This window comes from Cyrtonyx montezumae, unplaced genomic scaffold, assembly GCF_038088225.1.
Source record: "Cyrtonyx montezumae isolate F1298 unplaced genomic scaffold, pur_monq_1.0 scaffold_30, whole genome shotgun sequence".
Lineage (NCBI taxonomy): Eukaryota > Metazoa > Chordata > Aves > Galliformes > Odontophoridae > Cyrtonyx > Cyrtonyx montezumae.
This window is the reverse complement of record NW_027072035.1, coordinates 5,142,761-5,164,505: the sequence shown is the minus strand read 5'-3', so window position 1 is coordinate 5,164,505 and position 21,745 is coordinate 5,142,761. Positions and strand designations below refer to the sequence as shown.

Here is a 21,745-nt window from a genome sequence, read left to right as displayed (position 1 = left end):
TACCCTCAGGCAGTTTGACACATCCTCCCAACTTGGTGTCATCTGCAAACTTACTGAGGGTACACTCAATTCCCTCGTCTAGGTCATCAATAAAGATATTAAACAAGATGGGCCCCAAAACTGACCCTTGAGGGACACCACTCGTAACAGGACACCAGCTGGACTTGACTCCATTAACCACTACCTGCTGGGCATGGCCCTCTAGCCAGTTCTCCACCCAGAGAAGAGTGAGTTTTACACTTGTGAAGTTAAAACAAAATACTTTATTTTTACATTGCTTTTCAGTATTTCTCTTTTGAAATAACACTTGAAACACCACAGAAGCATTGCAGACATGTTATTTACACTTTCCATTCTATTTTTAGTGGGCACAAGTTTAATTGTTCATGCTCTCTGAAGCGTGTGTTTAGTGAAGAAGTCAAAGAAAACTGACTTAGAAAAAGCTATTGCTAGAGCTTGTATTTCTTTTTAATCTTAGTTGTGCTCTATTAACCATCAGGGGGATACAGGAGAATTTCCAATGAAAATGAGTAATTGTTTTCTCTTACAACTTGCAAAGACAGCAAAAGGATCTAAGATGAGACCCTGCTGAGAGTAAGAGCAACTACTGGTTTCAGAACATCTAGGTGCCTTATGGAGTTTTGAGGGTTTTTTGTTGTTGTTTGTTTTCCTGTCTTCATTTCAGTATAAAAGAAAGCACAATCACCAGAGGTGTTGGAAGGAGAGGAAGTAGTGGGTATGCCAGAGTCATACTGAAACCAACAGGTGGCATGTCTTAGTCTTATGTTAAAATCTTTATCTTCAGATGAAGCCTGTGACATGCAGAAGGTGTAAAAGGGTAGTATCCTCCTCTGTGTTCCAGACAGCTCTTAAAATCTGTAAGTCATCTGCAGGCTTTGCAAACTTTGGATAGATCATGTTTGGCAAGGACTTTCCAGATGAGGCCCTTCTGACATTTAGTCTGTATGGGACAAAGCAAAAGATCCAAGAAAGAGAATGTAGACCATGGCACACTGATCTTCAAGAGCAGAAGCTTTTGGAAAATAATCTTGAGTGTTTTGGGTGCTTTGGGGAATGGTGGATGTTTTTTTTTTTGTTGGTGGTGATGGTGGTTTTGTTTTGTTTTGTTTTTTGTTCTTTCTACAAAGCTACTTGTCCTTTAAAAATCACAAAGGTGAGAGCTCTGGAGGCTGTTAAAGACACGATCCATGAAGGAACACTTCTTTTGATGCTGTTCTCCTTTTTGAGCACTGACAGCAGCCAGGAAGCTGCATGGCTGCATGAAACCTCACAAGAATAGCTGTGAACCTTTCTGTAGAGACTGTGGGGCTGGGTGTAAGCTGGTGCCAGATGAAGAGTACAGGGCTTGACTTACAGACCTCACTGATGATTGCTCAGCTTTCTGCTGCCTGTGAAGGATTTATCTTGGGATTCTGTGGAGGACACGATGCTCTGTAGTTTGGTTTTCTTAGAGACCTGAGGGATGCTTCACACAGGAGCAGATCTGTAGGGTCCATGAAGAGGCTGAGTCAAATTATGAGGTGGATTGCATGAATTCTGGTGATGGAGAAGAACTAGTTTGAAATCATGTGGTTAGAAGAAAATTTGGCCGATGCATTTGTAAATCTCAGCTCTGTGATGTTACTAGTAAACATTGTCTCCTTTCCAACTGAATCCCTTTACAGAGCAGTAGGCTGCTCACCCACATGGGTAATGTAGAAAGGGCTGTTGTAAAGCACAGGATTTGCCTGACCATCTCCTGCTTTTAACTCATGAGATTGCCAAGCTATTTTATCTATGGTCACCCTCTGAAGCACAGGTGAAAAAGAGGAAATCTATTTTTCTGTATTTGTTTTCAACATATTTAACTTGTTTGTTGTATGTAAAGCAAGCTCCAGACACAAAAGTACCTGGGAAATGTGCCAAGAAGTAAACACCCTTTAATTCTATAATGCTTATGACTTGAAGTTGAGTAGGTTGACTTCAGACAGAAGATCTCACTTCTAATTGATGTAATTACATGGCTGATGGTGACTTAGTAGAGCCACTGGCATTACACTATGTCTAAAATAATAGCAAGTATGATTTAGACCAGTTTCATCTTTTTTTTTTTTATTTTTACCACTACTGATAAAAATAGACACTTAAATTGCATACATTTATAGATGTATTTAAAAACAAATGAAACCCGCAGAAAAAAAAAAAGTAAAAAAAAAGTTACAAAATGAGAGAGGAGACATCTTTATTTTATTTTATTTTTTTTTCAAATACTGTCCAGTCAGGACAGTGGTTTTTCATACTTTGTACACTCCTTTTTGAAATATGTAGTAGAAAAGAGAAATCAATGTGGGAAGCTGTCATGTTGGCAGATTTGGGAGGACAGCAGTATAAATACAGGAAGTCTTTCTGGAAGAAAATCAAACACTAATCTTCCTACTCAAAAACCATGGGAATGTGTGTTGGAAATTGCTTGGAAAATTAATCAGTGCAATCTGCAGCCTTTCTCATAGTTATCACATGTTAATTTCTGACCCAGTGTGGTAATGACTCAAACCATTTTTTTCTGTCTGTTGCATGTCCTTCTGAAACCAGTCGGTGGGCTTGGCAGAGCTCTGATCACATTGTATTGCTGATAATTGGCATTACAATTGGCATTGTTTGCCATGAAGCTAGAGCTTAATAGAACGTGAAAAATGAGCAGCATTTGCTCTTTAAATACACTGGTTCTTTGGCATAGAATCATAGAATGACTCGGTTTGGAAGGGATTTCAAGGATCATCAGGCTCCAACCCCTGTAGTGGCTGCCAGCTGCTAGATTAAGTACTAGATAGATTGCCCACGGCCCCGTCCAACCTGGCCTTGAACACCTCCTGGGATGAGGCATCCACAGTGTTTCTGGGCAGCATGTTCTCACACTTCTAGTCAAAACTTCCTTGACACCTAATCTAAATCTTTTCTTCCTTTATTTTAAAACCATTCCTCTTTGTCCCATCACTACTTACCCATATACAAAGTTGATTTCCCTCCTGTTTATAAACTCCCATTAAATATTGAAAAGCCTCCAGTATATTGTGAAAACATTTTTAAACATTTTATGGACTTCGTAAGGCATTGTCTCACTTCTTCTGATCTGTACATTAAGTTGTGATGCAACAATATTTCTGTTCAATGATGTTCTTCAAATCATGCTTTAGAGAGTGTTTTTTACCAGCCTAAATTTTTGTGGATTCCTTTCTTCAAGTGTAACTTCTACCTTCTTATTTTATTGAAGTAGTTTATTTTTATTTGTATGAAGCCTGGTTCTTCTGCTTGATTAATTCAGTGTAGCTGTGGGATTTATTATAATAAAATCAATAACTTTTATGTGTATTTGATTGTTCTGTGGTCAGCAGGGTGCCCACGGGCTGCAGGGGGATGGCCCACTCCTCCGTGGGTCTCTCCTATTTATTCAAGCAGCAGGTCAGTCTTTTCCAAGGTGTTTCAAGGCGAGAGCAGGAGGAAGATAACTGTCTGGGCAAGCTCAGTGCTTGGAGGAGTAGGGAATACTGGCTGGTGGGGACAGGTACATAAATACCTTGTTAGGGTAATTGCAAATACCGTTAGAGTCTCTGATGGCATCACCTGGGTCTGTGAGTGCTTTCTGCATCCTGAAAGTCACGATGAAAACAGAAGTGATTGAGGTGACTTCCCAGAAGCTTACACACTTTGAGAAAGGAAGAGGTTGAAAGGAACTCTGCAGACAGAGAAGTCTCATTTGGGATTTTCTGTGAGAATGCTGAGCAGTTAAGCACAATGTGAAGACTGTTCCACAGATGGAACAAAATTCTGTCCCATCAACAAAACATTTGCTCAGGCATATTTTAAAAGTTGCTTTCAATGAAAGTTTCACTATGGAAAGAGAATGGAAATTAAGGGAAGATGCATCTTCCCTTAGAGCTGAAAACATGTGATGTGGGTAATCATAGATGAAAGTGAATAGTGGTCTGAAAGATCAATGATTAGCAGGAAAAAAATATTTTCTACTGCAAATAATAAACAAAACTAACTGCTTATTCTAGAAGGTATCAAGGGAATGCCATAGAGGCCAAGGGTTAGATCCTGAGGATTTCTAACACAGATTTTCAGATTCACAAAATGTTTAAGGAAGCCTTAACAAAATTTAACATTAAAGGATGTTTATACATGCCAGCCAACACAGTAAAGCTATCAGAAAGCAGTTATTATGAAGTGAATATGAAGAACGTACTGATATGATCCTTCTAGTATTCAGCTAAAAGTACCTCAAGCCCAGTTTGTTAATAGTAGCGCTGAGATTTTGGTCTCAATTGTTTGAAAAATAAGGACATTTGTAGAGAATGGTTTGCTTCAAAATTGCTATTTAGCTCTTACATTCAAGCACACATTCACACGATTACTCTTTTTTCTTCCTTTTTTTTCTATTACTCCCTTACTTTGTTCTTTGTGCTTGACACCCGAAGCATGACATGTGCAAGTAAGATATAGGTGTAGTTTTAACATATTTGCATTCTTTTCTAATGAGTAACAACAGGCTTACATCTGGTACCTTTTCTCATGTTCTTAGTAAATTACTGACAGATTTTTAGTCCCAAAGGTGAATAAAAGAAGATAAAGAGATAATAATAAAAAAGATAGGGAAATTGAGGCAGAAAGGCAAATATATAAATACTTGCAATTCACCACTCCTCAGTCAAGCAGTGTCTTGGTGTCAGGTGCTGATCTTCAGTAGTGTTGGTCAGTTGACAACTAAAAACAATAGTTCAAACTCTTACTGACAAGTCCTAAATGGTCGAGCCTGCTCTTTTAGAGTGATAGCTTCTGCCTTTGGGATCTCAGCAGGATCTCCTTGGTTCCGGTCTTCCAGGCCTTGCAAATTTAAATTAGCAGGTAATCGGAAGCAGGGAAACTCCAGATTGCCTTCACCTTCACATATGCAGTGGTATCATCTCCCAGTCTCCTGAATCAGGCTGGTTTCATTTGCTCCCAGGCCAAAACTACAGCCAATAAACACTCTTGGGCGCTCCCATTCAAAGGCTAACTCCAGAGAAATGCTTTCAGATGTGAGACTGTCCACAAAGTGATGTAGATTGCCTCGTGGATTTGAGACATTCCTTACAGCAGGGTGCCAACAACCAGTTTAGGTTGCCCAAGGCCCCATCCAGCCTGGTCTTGAACACCTAGAGATGAGGCATCTACAGCTTCTCTGAGCAGCCTGTGCCAGTGCCCTTACACTGTGCATATAGAATTTCTTCCTAACATGTATACTAAATCTTCCCACTTTTATTTTCAAGCTGTTCTCCCTTAAACTATTCCTATCTGTCTGTGTAAAAAGTCAGTCTCCTTCCTACTTATAAATTCCATTTGAGTACTGGAAGGCTGAAATGAGATCTCTCTGGAGCTACCTTCAAGCTGAACAAGCCCAACAATTCCCTCAGTCCTTCTTCATAGCAGAGCTATTCAGACCTCTGGTCATCTTTGTGAACCTCCTCTGGATTCACTTAAACAGTTCCACCTCTTTTTTGTGCTGATGTCCCCAGGCCTGGATGCAGTATTCCAGATGAGGCCTTACAAGGCCACAGCAGGCAGGGAGCAGTCCCCTCCTCCCTGCTGGCCACCCCTGTTATAGTGCAGCCCAGGATACAATTGGTCTTCTGGGCTGCATGCACACCCTGATGGCTCATGCCTAGTTATTCATCCACCAGAACCTTCAAGTTCTTTTTCACAGGGCTACTCTTGACAAGTTCTTCTCCCAGTCTGTACTGAGATCCAGGACTGCCCCAACAAGTGTAGAACCTTGCGCTTGTCCTTGCTGAACCTCATGTTCATTTGGGCCCACTTTTCAAGCCTGTCCAGATCCATCTGACTGTCATTTCCTCCTTCTGTTGTATAACTTGCACCACTAAGCGGTGTTATCAGCAAACTCATTGAGGGTACACTCAATCCCATGGCCTGTATCTTTGGTAAAGATATTAAAATCACTTGCCCAAGATGAAACCCTGGGGGACACCACTTATGAGCAGCCTGCACCTGGATATAGATCCATTAAAACTTAACACCTTGTGGAAGTTACTTCTGTGTTGGTGGGCCTTCCCTGTTATTGTCTTCTTAGAGAAATGCATCTATATTTTCCAAAAGGGCTATTGGTGTATATGCAAAATAGACTTGGAAATTTATGCTCAGAGTACTTGTTCTCATTTGGTGTCTAAATGTGAATGATAGTATCTGTGTGAATAGCCATTAAAGTTATCTAGCCTGTTTGATCATTAATACATTGCTCCCAGAATGAAAGCGAAACATCAGTTTTCAGTTTCAGTAACACCATAGCTGTCTTTGAAAAGAGACATCACTTCCCTACTGTGACATGTTTAGTGTTTTGGAAGCTGCATCAATTCTCTTTTTACAGAAACTCTTCGTGATGTCTCTTGTTAGTGCTATGAATAGCTTACAATTTCGAACGAAAAGTTATACAAGCATTAGCTAGAATATCTTCACTCCTGTCATTTTCACTTAGCCCAGAAATTGAAATTTAGGGTAAGACTTTACACTGTAGTCTGGTTCTTTATGTACCTGCTATACCAGGATAGTACACTATTACTTTCTACAGTGATGCCAACTATTTCATCAGCGAAATCTGATGTGAAGCAGCTGCTAAATCATGCTTTTCTTTCTTCTATAAAGCCTTTCTTGTATAAAGACAGTTGCTTTTTAAAATATGCATAGATAAGTACTCCAACTATTTCTGTAGATTAAGTGCAGAATAGTAATAAATATGCACTGTTGATTGCTTAAGTTGCACATTTACTTTTCTTTCTTTATTATTCCGTGAGCTTCCTGTTTCTCATTTCTCCTTTCTTCCAGAGTTTGCTATTTGCAGATGGAGATTACAAGTAACACCCAGCTTCTTCAGAAGAGGAGGATTTTCCTAATAGAAACCTTGACATTTATTTGAAATTATTTCAAAATAAAAGTATAGTAGTGCACACTTCTATTCCTATTGTTTCTTCCTTAACGATCAACAATTTCATAGACACAGTGTATCCATAATAGCTGAAAATAAGAGCATTTACCAAAGTTTCATGGCTAAGTGAATAAATTATCTGTCTTCAGTTGAAGAATGTTTTGTACAAGCAGCTTTGTATAGAGACTCAAGTGTTTAGAAGAGCAGGCAAGCTCAGCACTGACGCTGAGCTCTGCAGAGGTGTGGCAGCATGACTCTCTCCCAGCCCTGTAAGATCCTGGCTTTGTAGGTGTGCTTTGTGGTGACCCTTGCCTGATAAAAATCAGGCCTCATAGACATGTGCTTCTGTTTTCTTCCAGAAGTTATTAAAGCAGATGGAAGATACTATCCTTCATTCTCTCTTTGTAGTACAGTATTGGGTACAGAGCACTTGCAAAGTATATGAAGACTTAAACATTTTTCCCCTAGATGTGACAAACTGTGGCCCATATTTTCTGCAGTCCTGCTGTGTCATATGCTTGTTGGAGGGCATTTCAGGGGAAACTCTTGTTGTTTCTCTGTCCTGCTGGAGTGCTTCAACATTAAAATAAAAAATGTGGGCAGTTTTGAATGGCCTTGTTTTATGAATGAAGGGTCAAAATCTCTGCAGCATATGATCTCAATATATAAGCACATTATAATGTAATCTTATGGTTTAACATAAACAGCTGTTGTCACCAATTCATCAACGACCAAAAGAGGAGTCTTTTCTTTGAATTTTCTTACCAACTGATGAGGCTTATTCATCCTTCAGTTTTCTTCTAAACCAAGGTCAATATTTACTTTTTGGCTATGAACTGTGAGGTCATCTGGTTTCAAATGAGAGCATTCTGAAGGCTTGGAAATACTGGAGAAACAGATCGAAGATTGAGGCATCTAGTCTTACAAGTATCCTGTAAAGTGTCTGAAAAGACCCTCCATTTATAAAAATTACTGCCCTATACTTCCAAATTATACATGGTTTATGTGGCTTATGGCTGTGGAGGATTCCAGCTGTGATACCAAAATCCTTTTATGTACAAGCAAAGTGTTCATATCCTCACATGGTCTTAACTGGCCAGTGGTTATTAGTTCACTGGCAACAGAAATGCAGTGTTATGCAATAACTTGATACTTCTTTATCTTTAGCTGATTCTTTTCTTATTGAGGTGATTTTCCATGAGTTGATAAGGCTGCTCTGGGAGCAGATCATTCTACAATAGTTCAAAGCAGAATAGTCACCTATACCAGGGAAGTTGGTTCTTTTGTTGTTGGTTTTTTGTTGTTTGTTTGTTTGTTTGTTTTTAGACAGGAAATAGTAAGCTTCAGTGTATTCTTAATTCTTTTGCCACAGCGAGAAAAGACAACATGCACAGTGGTTAAATTTCTCTGGAAAGATGGTAACATGGCTCGGCTTAACATGCTCGGCTTAACATGAGCCGGCAGTGTGCCCAGGTGGCCAAGAAGGCCAACAGCATCCTGGCCTGTATTAGAAATAGTGTAGCCAGCAGGAGCAGGGAGGTGATCATCCCCCTGTACTCAGCTCTGGTACGGCCGCACCTCGAGTACTGTGTTCAGTTTTGGGCCCCTCACTACAAGAAGGACATTGAGGCCCTGGAGCGTGTTCAGAGAAGGGCAACAAAACTGGTGAGGGGTCTGGAGCACAAGTCTTATGAGGAGCGGCTGAGGGAGCTGGGATTGTTTAGTCTGGAGAAGAGGAGGCTCAGAGGAGACCTTATTGCACTCTACCACTTCCTGAAGGGGGGTTGTGGTGAGGAGGGGGTGGGCTTCTTCTCCCTGATAAATAAGGACAGGACGAGAGGGAATGGCCACAAGTTGCGCCAAGGAAGATTTAGATTAGACCTGAGGAAACATTTTTTCTCTGAAAGAGTGGTCAGGCACTGGAATGGCCTGCCTAGGGAGGTGGTTGAGGCACCATCCCTAGCGCTGTTCAAGAAGCGTTTAGATGAGGCGCTAAGGGATTTGATTTAGTGGTTGGGTAGGGATAGTGACAGGAGGATGGTTGGACTAGATGATCTTGTAGGTCCTTTCCAACCTAATGTATCTATGAACCTATGAACTTGTGAACACTTAATGGCAGCCTGCTGGCCATGTCCACTGATAGAAGCAGCAATGTAATGTGTGTACCATGGTAGTATTCACCACTGACGTCATTAATTTTTTTCATTCTCTTTCACAGGAAGATTGCCATGCAGAAGCCAGGCTCTTGAGTGGTCTTTTAAATCTTCTTAAGCAAGAATTTGAATTAACTTAGCAGTGTAAGATTATGGGATAATGGGAAAAAAACAACAACAAAATACAGTTCTTAATATTGATATAGTAAATTAAACTTAGTAAAAAGTCAGTGACAGTTTGAGGAATGTTCCAGCTCTTCATTAAGCAACAATTTCTCTTGCTGAGGTAGTTGTTCATACTCTTTCAAAATGCTCTACACTGAAAGATGTAAAGCAATCTCATGTAAACTCTTGGCAGTGTTTCCATGCTTTCTGTGGCATTCTCAGTATTATTTGCACTTGAATCCTTTCACACTTTCTTTATGCAGCCTTCTGCCTAAGGCATATCTCAGTAAGGAATGGACAAATAGGTATTTTTAATTAATGCATTAATGCATTTAATTAATACCGTTGAGAGGGTCAAATGAAGGGTTACTTATATCCCTGATGTGATTAATCCCACTGAAAACATGAAATTACAAAAAGAAGGAGCCAAGAACTAGCAGAGGCTTTATTCTTTCAGAGTTTTAGTATCCTATAAGAAGTAAGAATAAATTGATTCTAGATCTTGCTTAACTGAAGACCATGGAAGTTTCGGCTTTGACCTTAGAAAGGTTAAAGTCAGACAAGTGATCCAGCTTTTCTTCCTTGGGAATAAATATTGAAAATGACTGTAGTTATAAACACAGTTTTATGGTAAGCTCTGCAATGCTTCTATGACAATACACCTCTTTCTTCAATGTAAGTTGCTATTTGCAACGTAGCATCCAACATGCCATCCAACCAGATGCTAGGTCTAAGACCCAGTCTGTTATACTGTCTGCTGAATTAGGTCCCTCCCTTTCCTGCTGTCATACTGATACTGGATGCCATGTGGGTGGAAAAGTTAAACACAGAGGAGGTGCCAAGCTGTGATCCTGTAGCCAGCAGCGTAGCAGGTCCATGAGAAAGATCTTCGTCTGCAACACTGTGTTGGTCAACTTCTATGAATTTTACTCTTTTTATTAGGCTAGATGTCATCCAAAACATCCTAGAGCAATTAACTTCAAAGTTAAGTGGTACGTTCTGTGAAAAAGAACTTTCATCTGTTTGTTCTAGACTTAGTATTGAATATCTCCATTGGGTATATAGAGTTTATGTTCCATTGTATTTGTTTAAGACATTTAAACCCTGTTTACTCTTTTCACATGACATAAGTTTGGAGTTGACTGCCAAGGGTGAACTTTTTCAAGCTACTCTGATGTCTTTGTTTTCATTCAGAAATTACTTTTTTCTTCTGTTAACCATGTTGATTTTTGTCCTTTTTTTTTTTTTTGAGAATTTTTTTGGAAGAGTGTTAATCAAGAAAATATGCAGATTGTAGCTTCTTCTAGCAATACATCTTTTCACACTATGTTTTCCCCTATCTTACTTCTTAATTTTATGTTTTCAAATGCCATATAAAATTTAAAGCTAGATTAAAAGTATTCTCTCAATTTAGTAGCTGTAGAAAGAAGAATTTCAGTGCCAGACAAGTGTATACAAATAGTTGCACACTGAGGCTGACCTACCACTCAGTGAACAGAGCTTGATATGTAATCTTTAAGAGCTATTTGGAGTTATAAACTTTTATGTTTCCTCCTATTCAATCCCGTTCAGAGAAAACAGTTAAAAATACACAGTCAGATTCTGATCAAACATACTGAGCAACACTATGGAATTTGGTGCATAGATACAGCAAGTAAAGACATTAAATATGCTAAATTAGGGGTAATTTAATGTAGCCCATCAGTTCAGATTTTCTTTTCTAACTCAATATAGCCTTGGGAAAGCACATACCGTGTTCTAGTCTAGTCAGAATTTATCCATGCCACAGTTGCATAGAAAATAATTGCCATCTGAATTCTCCATTTAATGTAACGAAGATTAACATCACTTGTTTTATGTACTTGCCATCATGAAAAGGTCATTCGCTCACTATATTTTAAACAAATGTCTATATTTTTGATTGTTTATTTGAATTTAATTTTTGTTAGTAGCTGCAAGGAGTCATAACCAGGTAGCGATATGCTATTCCATTAACATTTCCTTTGAAATCATGCTTTTAACAGTACATTCCGTTTTTATAAATGCAAAGGTGTTTTGCTAGATTTAAGTGAAAGTCTGGTGGTTTTTACTGCAGGTTGAACTATAGGTGATATTTTCATCTGGCAGAAGCAAGTTCAACATTTTTAAAGGCCAACATACTGACATTTCATAAACATGTCAGGGAAGAATGTCTTTTACCAATGATTATTAGGTCTATAATATTGATGTATCCCACATTCATTAGGGCAGACTTTTATGTCTTTGTTTGTTTATATTAGAACATTCTGCTGTAGAAGGAACTCTGGAGCTCATGCTCATTTCCTTTAAAATTCCATTCATTTTTCCAGACCATAACAAATTATAATATACTGCTGACACAAGGCTTAAGACTAATGTAGAGTACACCTGATTTGTAACCTGACCTGTTCCCAGTGGCAAAAGATTGATTATAGTAATTGGAGAGTTGTGCCTGTGATAGGGGATAATCACTTTGACAGAAAGTTTACTGCCTGTTGAAAGAAAGAATGTTTTATATTATATTCTGCTCACATTCTGTTTTTCATTTTGTTTCACTTTATTTCAATTTCTTTCATGCAAGGTTGACTTAATCTGTTTGAGCTTAGCTGAGGTTAGGAAAAGATGAATATTTGTAAGGATGTAAAGGCATGGTGAAATGTTATAAAGAAACAGAAATATGCTCACATGTAAATTTAGGAAGTCCAAAGCTCAAGAACTCTGATAATTTGTTAACTGCAATGATAATAAATTCTTAAGCTCTTATTTTCTAATAAAATGATATTAATTCTAATAGAGGTACAGCAAGTATGTACTAGGAGAGAAAAGTTTTCCTGCTTCTACTTCTCTACATGTAGTTGAAAGACTTCTTGCATTTCCTGAAATAACAAGAATTGACCTGCAAATATCTCAGATTACAAAGGTATCTCAAATTGCTGTTATCAGTAGTTTGCCATGTTGATACACAGGCAGTGTATGACCAGCTCTGAACTCTGCATGCACCCCTGAAGTAGTACATGAATTGTTGGATTACATCTAGTTCTCTGCTTTTGCCCATGCTATTTGCATTAACTTCAGCAATGTTTTATGTGTTCCACAATGTCAGACAGTTGTGTTACCTTCTTGATGGTAAGTGCAATCAGTATCACATTTGGACTGCAGAGCTTGGATATCTTTTTCACTTCTAAGAGAAACCAAACAGGCAAATTTGCGTTTTCTATGACAAGCAGAAGAGAAGATGTGCTTTTAAATTCTAAAATTGTGAGATGCTCTTCTTTATGTCTTTAATACTTGCTTCTGTACAGAAGCTCTCAGTAAGAAGTTGTTGTGGCTGTTTTAGGTATTAAGATACACACATTTACTATTAAGTTTGTTCTCTGCAGTGTTCATCCTATAATGCTGAAATTCAGCTTGTATGATGAAAGTTGTACACTATTGTACTATATACATCAAGTCTGATTACTGTTTGGCTAAAAACACTCATGTAGATAGCTAACTACTCGTGATTAGAGCAGATACAAAATTTCTTCTGAAGAGATTAATTCCAGTTTCTGTGAATGTTAAATAATTAGGTTTTACTTTCAGTCTGTTCTGCTGTATCTGTGACACAAACTGCTGAAAGTGTTGAACTTTGTTTTTTCAATAACTTTTCTAAAAGCAAAATTTCAAAAGTAACAATAATAAAAAGTCAGAAGATCATTTAGTTCAAAAAAAACATGACTAAGATCATCTCATCGAACCTTCAACCCAACACAACTGAGTCCACCACTAAATGTCACTTGTCCCTAAATGCCACAGGAGACAGACTCTGCCACTTCCCTGGTCAGCCTGTTCCAATGCCTGAATACCCCTTCCATTTTTCTTAATACCCAGTCTAAACCTCCCCAGTGCAAATTGTGTGCTTCCTCATATCCTATCAAGTTTTAGCTGTGTAAAAAGATGGGCACTGTCCTTGCTGCAACCTCCTCTCAGGTGGTTAGGGAGAACTATGAGGTCTTCCCTCAGTCTCCTCCAACTTCATATCCCTCAGCCATCCTCATAAGTCTTGTTCGTTCACTTGCTTCATGGGACTTCTCTGAATATATTCCAGTGACTCAGTGTGCATCTTTTAGTAAGAGGCCCACCATCTTTTAGTAGGAAGAGCACCATATTCAAGGTATGGCCTTACCAGAGATGAGTACAGGGGGACAGTCACTTCTCCAGTTCTACTGACCACTGCTTCTGATACAAGCCAGGCTATTCTTGGCCTTTGGAGAGACAGTCAGTCAGCTTAGAATTGCTTTCTGCTCATACATTCCTTCAGCTTCCAAAAAAGTAACCAAGTACAATGGAGAATAATCGCATTTACACGTATCTTTGATTCAAAGACATTAGCCTTTAGGGCTAGTGTTTTTGGAAAAGGGAAACTAAAGAGGCCAGGTGCAATGTGGAGATTATTATTAGTGTTACACAGTATGTAATGCTTTTGAGACAGTTCGCTGTTGGATTAAAAATGTTTTTGCTATCTTCTCTCATTTGGGTGATTAGATGTTCCAAATAGTAATCCTGCTGTATCTGTAAATGCCTTTAATATAATCAGGTTGTATAGTCTAAGCCTCAACCTTATTGTAACTGTTTAGCACAAGACTAACCCTGTTCTGGTGAGGGAAATCTCCCTTGACCCCTTCTAAGAATATAGTGATGCAATGCAATGGTTTAGATTTGTGTGGCAATGTTGTATAAGGACTTGATTATTTTCCCTGTTTAGAGCTTCGTGTTCCCACAGTTTGACCAGTACAGCTGTGTGAGTAGTTGAGGATCAGCCTGGACCAGAAGAGTGACCATGTTTTAATATCTAAGTGCCCTTATTTTTATGTAACTGTATTGAGTCAGGGCTGGGAAAAATATTTAATGGTAATAATAGGATGGCATTATTATACTGAATTTTGATTTTTAAAGATAAAGGATGTAAAACAATTTTGGTAGCAAATTTTGAAGGTACCATTGTGAGTTATATATCAAAATCCTGACTAGTTTCAATGTTACTTCTGTATGTACCCACCATTTATGTCATTGAAAACTACCTGCAGCTTTGAAACTGACAATCAAGCATTGGTATTGGCTCAGAAAAATTAACAGTCCCAAGGCTTTAATTCCCATCAGATTTGGGGCATCCACAGCTTCTTTGGGCAGCCTGTGCCAGTGCCTTACCACCCTCTTGAGTGAAGAATTTCCTCCCAGCATCTAGTGGCCCTCCTCTGGATACACTCTGACCATCCATGTCTTTCTTGTGTTGATCTCTCAACCTGTTAGCTGCACTTCTTTTATTGCAGCCAAGAATATGGTTTGCTTTCTGTGCTGCAAGCTCACATTGTCTAAGTTCAGTATTTCACAGTGTGATGCAGTGCAGTGCAGAGCACTGCTCCCCCAAGTCCTTCCCCTCAGAACTGCTGTCAATCCATTACTCTGTCCAGCCTGTATATGTGTTTGGGATTGCCCTAACCCATGTGCAGGAACTTGCATTTGGCTTTGCTGAGCTTTCATAAGCTTTATCTGAGAATGCTTCTCAAACCTGCTCTGGACGGCATCCCTTACCTCTAGCATTTCAGCTGCACCACCAGTTTGTCTTTGTCTGTGAGCACTTTCTCATGATTGACATGATTTATTCACTAGAATTTGTACGAGAGGTTGTTAATGTACTTCCTTTTTTTTTCCTTTGCAGCTATTGGCTGACAAACAAGGTCCACATCAAGCGACCCAGCACTGGTCTCCTCATGTACACACTTGCCACCAGATTTTGTGATGAAATTCACCTGTATGGATTTTGGCCATTCCCAAAGGATTTACATGGAAAACCAGTCAAATATCATTATTACGATGATCTGAAGTATCGGTACTTTTCTAATGCCAGCCCTCACAGGATGCCATTAGAGTTTAAAACATTATATGTATTACATAACAGAGGAGCACTTAAATTAACAACAGGGAAATGTGTACAGCAATAAAGCACATGTAAAGTACAGTAAGAAGTACAGAACATGCTCTACACCATAAAGATGCGGTGGAATGGCAGTGGGATCCCAGTGAGGATATGTTTCAATACCCTTTCAGCCACTGGAGAAAGGAATTTTATCAGAAGTACATAACCAGCTATTATACCTGCAAAGTGCTATAAAACTAAGCTATCTTGACTGCAAGGGTTCAAGTGCCACTTTCACTAAGAACAATGTTTGAATGTATACTCAGTAGTGTTTACAGTATCCAATGATACATTCATCATGAATTAAAGAAAAATATAGCCTGCTTACTGCTGACATACCACTGTGGTCAGAGAGAAGACATCACCTGTGGACAGAATATTTTCTTCTGCAAATAAACTAGGCTTTGGCAGGAAAAAAAAATAAATAAAATCATGATGGGATTTAGTAGAGAAAGTGAAATCCATATGATCAAACAAGTAAATGCATTCAGTCAGGGGACTGTTTCTGGTCTTGTATTATAACCTGAGCTTTTGTTGCTGTTTTTCTTATGGCTGCTGGTTGGATTTTGTTGCTTTTGAGTATTTGAATCCTTAAAGGATTTTGAGGATGTACTGAGTAATTAAAAGTAAATATTTTATGGAGTTGTCTTAGGAAAAAAAACAAAAAACAAAGACAAAAAAACGTAAGGGTAGGAGGGTGGAGGGAAACATAAAATACCTTGTCAGTTGTTATAGTGTTGTAACCTACTGTCACACAACTCTTAACCTCCCAATTGTTTTTCTAGCTACAGCTGTCAGTATGTTGAAGCACTCAGAGATAGGTCATTTTGAGCCATTTTTTTAAGAGTGTTTCGGCTGTGTTCAGATTTGAAGACATTTACTAAAAGGTGCCCTTATTTTTGGTACCAAAGATTACTCTTACAGTGTATACACATTTTTTCTTCAAGAAATAGAGTAGATTTAGTATGATGCTTCTTTGCTGCTGAAGGGAACATGTTTAAGTTTTTGAACTAAGCATCTCAAAAGTGAAGACTCTTTAGTTACTATATATAACTTCATTCTTCAGAAAAATCTGCAGGATAAAGAAATTTCATGCATTCAAATATGTATGTGATTTTTATTCCTAATTGAATGGAAAAGACAAAGTCTAAAGAAACTCAGGTGACACAGTGGAACATGGTTGAAGACAAAGACATGGCCAGTTAAGTGGAAAATAAATGAACTGAAGATCAAAGAGTTCTTTTAAAGCTTACATTTCTAATGGTGTTGGATGATAACTCTATTTAATATAACTCTTTATATATACCAGCTTGAAGTTCTGATGTGTAATTCTCTGAAATAATGCAGAGCTGCTGCATTATTTTACACTGATTTTTCTGAGCATCAACTTTGTTCAACCGTGAAACTGAGAATTCTTTCCCTCTCTTCTTTCAGAAAAGAGAAAAGTTACAGGAAGGCAAGGGAGAGTCAGTACAATATGTAATAATATACAGTACATGTATACAGATGATATGTTCTAGTTCTTCAGGAGCAGGTGAAGTAAAAATACTGTGGTTCCACCCTTTTCACGTGAAGGTAGACTAAGGAGGTGGCATGCAGATACCAGGAGTATTTGCTTCTTATGTTTTCAGCTCTTGGTTAGATTTTCATCTCCAGTGATGTTTGGTATATCTGTTGTAGTTGGAGCAGTTAATATGTAGCACGGCACTAACAAATGCTACTAGTTAAAAACACCACTTGTTAACAACTTTTCCTTTTATGTTCATATGTATTTCATCACACATGGCTAGAGGTCTGTGGTTATGCAATTTTAGTAAGTTAAATCTCTTCCTGTCAGACAGTTTTGCCAAAAGTTGATGGGAAACAGAAAGTTACACTTTCTCTAGGACAAAGTAGCATCTTTACTTACTTGTCTGTATTCTACACAGGACAATTTTCTTCTGCTAAATACAAAGGTGTGGGATGCCATCCTAATGCGAACACCACTGAAATGAAGGCATCACTAGGAACTAAACAGCAATACAGGGTGGAATGTCTCATTTGCTGTTTATCAACCACAGGATGTTCCATGTACACCCTGCAAGCTTGTAGTTTAGGACAAGATAGAAGGTGGGCATATTCCTGTTGTTTCCTAACATTTCATATACATTGCTTGAGTTTCTCCTGGTGAATGCACAGATTCCAGTCTCACAGAAACTCAGAAGAGCTCGTAGTGCTCTTTATCTGTTCCTCTGGGAATGTTTGGTTTGGTTTTTTTTTTTTTCAAGGAAGAGTCAGGCTATCAACAAAAAGAGAATTTAAGTAAACTAAAATACAAGCTGACAGAAGTGATTTATTTACATAGAATCACAAAAAATGGTTGAGGTTTGAAGGGACTCTGGAGATTAACTGGTTTATAAACAGGAAGATAGATGAGCTTACCTCTGGAAGTCAACAGATGAAGAAAGTTTTGGCCTGAGCTTGTTTTGCAAGATTCACGTTTGATTCTCTGTAAGTGAAATCAATTTTAGTAAACAAGCCATAGAGTACAAATTTCCACTTTATTACTAAGGTCTCATAGATCAGGGTGATTCATAGCTAGGTTTCTTCAACCTGATTTGACTCACATACGTCAGCAGCACTTGCTTCCAAGGCAGCATTAGTTTCACCATACCATCTTAAAGCTGGACATAAACCTGCAGACTTTCCAGACTTCATATTGCACACTTATGGTAACACAAAGCGTGGTCTCATGACACTTTACCCTTATCTGTGGTCCTCCTCAAAGTGCCATCCTCAAATTGACACCCAGGTGTGTCTTCACACAGAAAGCAGGTGACTCCTCACTAACCAGTCTTTTGTCTCACCTGCCTCAGCTTTATCCTGAGCTGAAGCATACTGTAGGGAGTAGTAGGTCTCAAACCATTCTCTGAGGCAAATAGTAGTCACAGTTTTTGACTGTGCAGGTTTTCACTACTACAAGGAGGCATTTTAGTCTATTGCTCTTGGGTAAGATCTGTGTCCAAGTAGAATTCAGAGGCTCCCTGCTGTACAATTTAGTGTGCTGCAAAATTTCCATTCTGAGGTAGTTTGTGACAATGTTTTACCAGTTACTCTAGCTTGACCTGAGATGTGCCCTGGAGTTTTCCTGGTAGGTTTAATGGCCATGGTCATTAGCCCCGTTACTGCTAAGGAGCCATGGCAGTGGAGTCATCATTCTTACCTTTTCTTTAGACCTGGCTCTGTATTGCCATGGGGTCTTTGTACATCTCTCTCCAGGGACCCCAGGTCCTGAACAAAAATCTAGGTCCCCTGTATAACTTTCTTCCTACAGATGACCTAGTGGAGAAGTGAAGGTACCCCAAAAGGCCACGCAGCTGTACAGGGACATTACAGTGGAATAAATTTCACCTCGTGGTGCTTCTCAGTGCAGCAGTCAGCAACTCAAACCTCCATAGCTGCCTGGGACAATTTCTGTTTTTTATAAATATTCATACCTCTTGTATTGCCTGTCAGATAGCAGGCTTTATTAAAATTATTACTTTTATCATCCAACACTATCCACAACTAATATGAAGTAGATAAGATAAAAAGAAAGATCCCTAATACCGTGATGATGATATCTGCCACATTGGGGATCATTTGCGGAACACCCATTGACTGAGTGTTCCTCAAATTTATCCTCCCATAGGCCATGGTAATTGCCAACCATATTTCCAAATACCTGTTAAAAATAAGAACCAGGAGCTACATCAGGAGAGCAGTGCATATTTTTCCAAATCTCATTGCACCTCTACATTAAAAAACTCAACTTCGTTAATATAAATTTATTATAAATTGTTTAACATCCTGTATATTAACATTTCTGTGGCAAAGAGTCTTTCTCTTATATTTCATAAAGATGATAGATAAATACCTTTGATTGTTAAGTTTTCAGCTTTGGAACAATTCTTTCTCCCACAGTTCTGAGCCACTCTCCCCTGAACCTTTCAGACTTTGGCTGGTTTACATCATCTGATGTCTAATAAAAACTGTATCATTATTTTGTTAAACAATAAAAATCAGTACATGCTTGAGGTCAGCACCTTTATTATTTTTTTTTTTTACTTTCTTTTTTTAATTGATTGCAATTTGAAGAATAACAGGTGTGGGTTCAGAATATTTTATTAGTGTTTGACCTGGAAAAGTGCTGAGCACTCTTTACAATGACTTTCCTGGGAGAGATGTGTCCAGGATTTAGATGGGGATCTAGATTAGCATATTTCAGGATATTAATCTGAAATTGCACGTTATTTATTTTTAAGAGCACTGTTACTTTGTGTAGGGAAAAGCACAATTGTTCTAAATGTAGATAAAATAAAGGAAGAGCGTTTACAGAGAGCATCATTCCTGCACAGTACTACTGCTACTGAGCATATGTAACACAATTTCTGTGGTTTAAAGTATTGATATGTATTCTGTCAGAATTGTCATGTTGGACACTTTAATATTATTCCAAGTACAGCTATTGGGGATTGTTTTCTTATTTGTACAAATGTAAAATAAAGATGTTTTTTTTTCATTTTTCTGCTATATTCTACTCCATATTCCTTTGTAACACAGTTGTGATAACCTTTTTCAATTGTGTGCGAATTGTGAAGATATGTGGGAGAATGTCAGCTTTTTTAAGGGTATCCAATTGAGGACTTTTCTCAGCACAAAAGGGGATATTAAGAAAAGGAGGAAGCCATAAACAGGAACACAAATGGACACAAATCCAATCAACAGATGGTAATGGAGGCAGTAACTGGTCAGTCATGCTGCTTGGTAATGTGGAGTGTGAGAGTATTTCTTCCAGTACAATTATCTGATTGAGGACCTTGTCAAATGGGATGCTAAGGAAAAAGGGGAAGCAATAAAATATACAGAGGTACGAACCTGGTAGAGAAATGTAACAGGAGCAAAGACAAGAAACCAGCTTGGTCACTTATGTTAACTGATGGACTGGCAAGAAACTGCACGCTAATTGGGACTTTGTGGCTGATAAGGATGCAGACTTGAGGTTTCAGGATGTCAGAGTGGGTTAGTGGGACTGTGTCAGCTGATAAAGTGTCCTGCAAGGGGATGAGGGTCAGCAAAATGGGGAAGAGGTAGAAGAGGTAAGGAGGAAGAGGTCTGATCACATCTGAATAGTTGCTGGTCACTGTGTTTGTCTCAAGTCTGTGCCTTGAATGCCACAGTCTGTCCTGTCTCTCTATTAAATCCTCTCAGCGATCTCTGTGCGATCTCAGTCTCTGTCTCACATGTGTTGGAGTGGCAGGGACTGTGTGCCAGCTCCTGGGGAAGGGGTGAATGGACTGGGTGCCAGGGCATCGGGCAGACCGGGGGTGCACAGGCAGGTGAGAGTGGTATGGGCAGAAGGGCCATGCTGTGCTGTGCTGGGGGTGGTGGGAGTGCAAGTGCTGGTGTCATCCCAGGGATGCTGTCCTGGATCAAGGCCTGCTGGCTCTGCCAGCCTCACGGTGGGAGGGGATGGGCTGTGCCCCTCAGGGATGGGGTCCTGTGTGTGGGGCTGCTGCCAGCTGCATATAGGCTGAGACCAGCTGTGCAGCAGCCAGGCAGCAGAGCCTGAGCCACAGCAGATGAAGGAGGCTGCCATGCTCCTTAGGAAGTAAGTTACTTGTACCTTGTAGTATCTGTATCTTGCCATGGCTTAAAATGAGAAAGCTGGGTCATGGTTCATACTTAGTCTCTGTTTGCCAGTATCCCTCAGTTGAAATTGGACATTGCTGCCAGCAGCTCAGTTCAGTGGTTCCAGGTCTGCTCACCAGCTCTCCACATGTATGTGATAAAAAAAATCACCCACAGGTACCCATTCATCATTGCCTCCAGTGACAAGGGTTGGCTCCAGCATATTTACACATACTTATTTTGTCTGTCTGGCATGGTTAGACTGCTTTGGGATAACACAATCCAGGTGTATCCCAGGGATTTGAGTTTAGCCAAATTCTGTAACTTAATGAAGGGCCAAAGTACATAGAAAGCAGTTGGACTGCAAACTTCAGGACCCAGGCAGTTGGTTTTTAAAAGCTCAAGGTGGGAAAAAAGTGACTACTTGCAGGCCTTTTGCTTCTGGGTTCTGCAGCATAGGTGGATTTACCATCTTGCAGGAACGACCAACCCCTTCTGCCTGTATCCCATGAGATGGTTTCTGAATGAGACCTCCAGCCTCCAGAAGAGGAAAAGTAGCTTCCAGCACTGTAATGAGAGGTGAGCAACCCTGTGCTGGAGAAACAATGCAAAGATTTGGGGGAATTAACAGCTCAATGTCTGGAGAGAGGTTTAGCAATGGCTACTGAGCATAGGTAAGCTGTTGAAAGCAGGGGACTGCTTCATACAGCTGAGGCTGTGTACCGACAGGACCAAAAACTCTTCCAGGTGCTGTGTGGAGCCTATTGGTCACAACAGCAGAGCAGAGGGAATAAGGTGTGTTGCTTCAGCATACCGACAGTGTAGTAA

General features: G+C 39.3%; 1 protein-coding gene across 1 annotated transcript in view; it reads left to right on the top strand.

Moving 5' to 3' along the window:
• Nucleotides 1-19,819, top strand: part of ST8SIA4 (ST8 alpha-N-acetyl-neuraminide alpha-2,8-sialyltransferase 4) — a 55,779-nt gene extending 35,960 nt beyond the window's left edge. The window contains exon 5 of the mRNA XM_065744221.1: nt 15,011-19,819. Within this exon, the coding sequence (XP_065600293.1) occupies nt 15,011-15,293 (283 nt within the window). The 3' untranslated portion in view covers nt 15,294-19,819. The remainder of the gene's footprint in view (nt 1-15,010) is intronic.
• The last annotated feature ends 1,926 nt before the right edge of the window (nt 19,820-21,745 follow it).